The sequence below is a fragment of the Trypanosoma cruzi genome, genomic scaffold, assembly GCF_000209065.1.
Source record: "Trypanosoma cruzi strain CL Brener 1047053516271 genomic scaffold, whole genome shotgun sequence".
In the NCBI taxonomy this organism is placed as follows: domain Eukaryota; phylum Euglenozoa; class Kinetoplastea; order Trypanosomatida; family Trypanosomatidae; genus Trypanosoma; species Trypanosoma cruzi.
The window spans coordinates 94160-99145 of NW_001849384.1; the positions used below are offsets into that span (position 1 = coordinate 94160).

At 47.2% G+C, this 4986-nt stretch overlaps 4 protein-coding genes across 4 annotated transcripts, besides 2 other annotated features; all 4 read left to right on the forward strand.

Moving 5' to 3' along the window:
• Positions 1 to 4986: a sequence feature (heterozygous, Esmeraldo-like haplotype).
• On the forward strand, positions 53 to 1552 carry Tc00.1047053503669.10 (hypothetical protein, conserved; the record flags this gene model as incomplete). Its single annotated transcript, XM_798864.1, has 1 exon — positions 53 to 1552. One exon carries the CDS (start codon positions 53 to 55, stop codon positions 1550 to 1552), a length of 1500 nt encoding a protein of 499 aa, XP_803957.1.
• On the forward strand, positions 2199 to 3065 carry Tc00.1047053503669.20 (hypothetical protein, conserved; the record flags this gene model as incomplete). Its single annotated transcript, XM_798865.1, has 1 exon — positions 2199 to 3065. The coding sequence occupies one exon, from the start codon at positions 2199 to 2201 to the stop codon at positions 3063 to 3065; it is 867 nt and encodes a 288-aa protein (XP_803958.1).
• Tc00.1047053503669.30 (hypothetical protein, conserved) lies at positions 3391 to 4320 on the forward strand (the record flags this gene model as incomplete). The annotated part of the gene is made up of 1 exon (XM_798866.1): positions 3391 to 4320. The coding sequence occupies one exon, from the start codon at positions 3391 to 3393 to the stop codon at positions 4318 to 4320; it is 930 nt and encodes a 309-aa protein (XP_803959.1).
• Positions 4600 to 4668: a sequence feature (T-rich).
• Tc00.1047053503669.39 (hypothetical protein, conserved) lies at positions 4687 to 4986 on the forward strand (the record flags this gene model as incomplete). Its single annotated transcript, XM_798867.1, has 1 exon — positions 4687 to 4986. A coding segment is annotated over one exon (300 nt), but the record flags the coding sequence as incomplete, so codon positions are not given.

Below are 4986 nucleotides of genomic sequence, written 5' to 3' on the forward strand. Positions count from 1 at the left end.
CTCCCTATTTGTCTGTGCGTGCGTGTCTCTAGAGCACAGTGAAGGGAAGAAGATGCTTTCCGCTGCCCCACCGGCGTATGATGTAGAGGCAAATGTTCTTTACCACAAGATTGAAAAACTTGACAAAGATCTTAAAAAGCGGGAGCTGCATCTTGCGGAGCTCATTGACGAGGTGGTGTACGCGGAGGACGGCAAAGACAAGGCCGTCCGCCGTGCGGAATCCGCCCGTTACCTCGTCAACCAGCTGGAGGGCATGGTGCAGAACCTGTTGGGGTACTTGAAGGTGATTGAGGGCGACATCCTACTGCCGGCCTTCCTGGAACTTTCTTGCGTTATGCCACAGGAGCCTCTCAAGAGCCGAGAGGTCATCGCCCAGACCCTTGAAAAGATCGTCGAGGACAGCCTGAGCTCGCGAACAAAAAAACTTATTGCCGCGGTGAGGGAAATTCCCTCCGAAACGAAGAACCTGGCGACACGTGAGGTCTTCATGCGCACTGTGGCGAAGGAGTCTGTAAGCGTGGAAGATGCCATTGTACTCAGCGGCCTGCTTTTGGAGAGGAAAGAGGAGCTCACAGCATTTATGGACGACTTGAGGGATCGTGTTCAATATATTCTTCAGGGCAATCGCTCCGAATCACCCGGAGAGGGAATGAACCGAAGTGTGGGGACAATCAAAAATGCCTGCTTTGATCATGAGGAGCTTCAAGAGAAATTGCGTCGCGTGGAGAATGAACGAGATGCACTGCGACAACAGATATTGTCCCGAGGTGAGAATACTTTGCGCATGAACCCCGCGTTTCAAGAGGAGACGGAGGCGCTAGGAAAGCAGTTTTTGGATTCCCGTTATTTGCTTTCAAAGGCGCAATCCAACTCCCAAGCAATGGGAGTGCGTGTGGAGGCCCTTGAGAGGGAAATTGAGGAAATGTGCCGCGAGAAGAAAATGCTACAAAATGAGTTTCAATTTTTGAAGCGTGACCAAATTAGTCGAAGCCGCTTCTATGCAGAGGAGCGACGTGTGGAAGAAGGATCAAAACAACTGAGGGCGGAGCTGGATCGAATTATATCCGAGCATGCTGTGATAATTGCAGCAACCGAGTCGAAGATGGCAGACCTCAGGGCGCAGAACACCATCCTCCTTACGGAGAAACAGGAGTACAAGCAGCATATGGATGACAAGAACCATCAGATAGCCAACCTGCAAAGGACCAATGATTTACTCCGACGTGAACTTTTTGAATTACAGCAGAAGATCTTGTCAAGTTCTCCGTCTTCCATCAAAAATGAGCACAGTGAATCTGTACAGGGGCTTGAATCCACCGTTGCAGGTCTTACAGCAGAATTAAATGCGTTAGAGCGCCGTTTGGCAGATGTATCTGCACGCAATCAAGAGGAACGTAAGCAGATTGTTGCTCAATATGAAGAGGAACGTAGTCGTTATAAGGCAGAGCGTCAAGAATGCGATGCCCTTGTCGAGCGGATGGCAAATGAGTTGGAGAAGCTTGCCATGGAAAACCGCTCCCTCCGCGCTGCCGCCACACTGCAACAACTATAGGCCACTAGTTTACCACGAACAACAAGCAGAGGAAAGGTGAGAAAAGTGTACCCACTGCAAGAAAAGGAACAACTGGAAAAAGAAAGAGGGTCTGAAAGTAATAATGCGTGAAGAAGCTTGTACAATATTATTGTTTCCGCATTTGTGTTCTTTTCCACCGTCTCCTTTCTTTCTATCGTCTACTTATCCTTTCTCCTTTATCATTGTCACTATTTCTCAGTTCTGTGTATGTGCCTTCCCGGGCTGCAGTCGTGGCGGCGAATGAATTTTCAACGACATTAAACGAAAAAAGAATTCAAGCCGATGCGCCTTCCACACCAGCAGCTCTCTGCCTCTTCTTGCGCCTATATCGCACGTGCAGAAAAAGATTCAGAAATAAAATAAGACACGATCCAATCACGAGGAATGCAGGGAGGAAGAGTGAAATTTTGAGAAGCGGACATACAAGAACACACATGGAGACACGCTGGAAAAAAAAAAAGGAATTTTTTTTTATTGTGTGTAACTTTCTTTGTGATTTGTTTTTACTGCTCTTTGCTCGTATTTCTTTTTGCCTTTTGTTGCTGTTTTTTATTATTGTTATTTTCTGTGGTGGGCTGCTTGTGTTAGCGCCACGGAACCCGCGACGGTCATAACGCACATCGTTATGGCAAGTGTCGGCCCGCGCCTAGCATGGCGTCAGAAGATACGAATTCATCTCAAGGCAATATGCCAGGCGGTTCCCATATCAATCCTTATCGTGGCGGAGGGGAGAGATTTGTACTATCGTGCAACGTGGCAGGTTACGGAGTTGCCACCGAGTGAATTACAAACCGGAGATGTGATTGCCATCTGCAACCGGTGGTACACACTACCTCGATTGGATCACATGCTGTACAGCCTGCTATCGAAGGTTCTGCTGAAGTCCACTTGGGACGATGTGGGTTTTGTTTGGGTGCAGGATGGGGTACCACATATTTGTTTTTGTGATTTTGAGGGGGTGAAGGTTTTAAGCATGGAAAGTTTTGTCGAGTCGCGGATGCCGCGTGGCATGGCTGTTCGAAAATTGACTGTGGACGATCCGCATGCGGGACGCACGATAATTTCATCGGTTGCTGCTCTTTTTGCAGTGGAGGCGCAGAAATTGACACCACACCCATGGTATCTTTTTTCCGCGAGTATGCGCCATGGGCAAGAGAATAAGTACTATGAGTTTATGGTGGAGATGTGGAGGCAGAGACGCAAAATTTATGAGATGGGGAAAACAAATGCATCCCCTCTCGCCATCAAGGGGCAGACGGAGAAACTACGGGAAATGGAAGTCATGCAGAAACATTTGGCCACCTTTCAAAAGCAAGAGACATACTTTCGTCTCTTTAATGGATCGTTAGTCGCCTCCTTTTTGGCAACGTTTGATCTCCTTGACAGAATTCTGCCATCACCGTCTCGGTATGTGCCGCAAGACTTTGCGCATGATTTGCCGTTCAAGCGGGTAGCAATGTTGGAGGAGCCGGTGGTGTTTTTTAGGAACTGATGCTGTTCGACCACTGCTGTTTGCTTCTCTGTATTTGCATTGTTACTTCGTTCCCTTTCACTTCATTCTGTTGTTCTCTGCGTCTCTCTCTCTCTCTGTGTGTGTGTCTGTGTGGTGTGATGACGCTCGCATCGATGGGGAGGAGGTTAGAAGAAGAGAATTAGCGATAATGAGAGAAAGAGATGGAAAGTGAGTGAGAGCGGTGTGGTATTTGTCATGTACTCACTACTGACTCCGTCTCCGCGCTTTTTCTCTGTTTTTTTTTTTTTTTTTATCCTGTTGATCATGTCCAGCAGAAACCGAAAGAAAAAGGGAAGGGGCAACGATGGTCTTGAAACCGGCCGGGGGTTTCTCGCAACGAAAAATGAAGCACGTGACGTTTGGATCTGTGAAAATCATGCAAGTCCCACGTCGTCAAGAGTTTACTCTGCCCACCCCGGTGGAGAGTCAGGCCTCAAGGGAGTTGCCCCTATTGGCTTCTCCAACACTGGAGGAGGTGAAAGAATCCCAAGGAATTGGAATAATGACACAGGATTCTGAATCTTCTTTGCTTCTTACTCAAGCTGCCTCAATTTACTCTTTGGATAGTCAGAATGATCTGTCCCCCGTTCCTTTTGAGAGGAGAGATGAGGAAGACGATGATCAATATTTGACTCCTGCCGCATGTACGCATGCCGTTATCTCTCCGACGCAGGCGATGTTATCCTTGGGTAGTGGCCCTCAATGTGCGTGCGACACTTTACCGGATCCTAGTTTAAACTGCACTGCTCCTATTGACAAGGCATCGGAAATTCTTGGGGGTTCCCCATTCTCTTTGAGTCCAGATTTTTCCCTCATTTCACTCAAAAGAAATAAAAGAAATGAAGATGATGCGATGGCGGCTGCAGGCTTCACTCGATGCCGCTCAGAGAAGGATGCAGCACCTCCTGCCACCTGTGTATTTTGCCACGGCGCCACTGGTGTCCTTAATCACTATGAGGACCATTACGTCCACTTGGGATGTGCCCTGTGGTGTCCAGAAGTGTACTATGATACGCAGGAGGCAACATTAAAAAACATAGATGCCGTATTGAAGAGGTGTCGAGACATTAAATGTGCTTATTGTAGACAACTCGGTGCACCCATTGGTTGTGTAAATAGTCGATGCCAAAGGAGCTATCATCTACGGTGTGCAGTGGACGCTGGGGCTTTCCTGGACGAGAAAAAATTTGAGCTTTTCTGCCCAAAACATAGAAACAGGCGCGATCAAACGTAGTTCTTTTTCTCTGCGTGTATTTGGGGTTTATGAGGCCTTCCACTTTTGGTGAGGACTCCCCGGTACGAATGGAATGCATTTGTTCGTAGTGATGTTGGTGTAGTCATTCTCTTTGTTGGGAGTAAAAAAGTATGGATAAGAGCAATCCCTTTGTTCTCTCTCTCTCTCTCTGTGTGTGTGTGTTGTTGTCATTTCCACATTTGTGTTTGTGGGGCGGATGCCTTTTCTCATCAAAAAAAAAAAGGAGGAAAAAAAAAATTAATGGTTTCTGCAGGCAACTTTTTGATTTTATTGACTGCTTTTTTTTGTTGTCGTTTGTTTGTTTTCTGTTGTTGTCGTTGTTTTTATAACCAAGAAGGAGGGCGAATGCTCGATGCATCTTTTATCAACAGTTCTTTGAAGAGCGCTTTGGGGAATGGTGTTGAAGCCGTTATTCTTCTGGATGGAAATGGCGTTCTGCTTTCTTCGGCATCGCTGAATCCGGAATACGTCTGTCAGAAGGAACACTCTATGATTGTTGCCGCCACGGGAAACGTGTGGCGTGCATGTGCTCGTAACGACTTGACGAAAAATAAACTTACAAATGAGATAGAACCGGAGGCATTGGAGCAGGTCCTGATTGATTTTGGTTGCAGGAAAATCTGCGCCATGTCTGTGGGGGGTTCG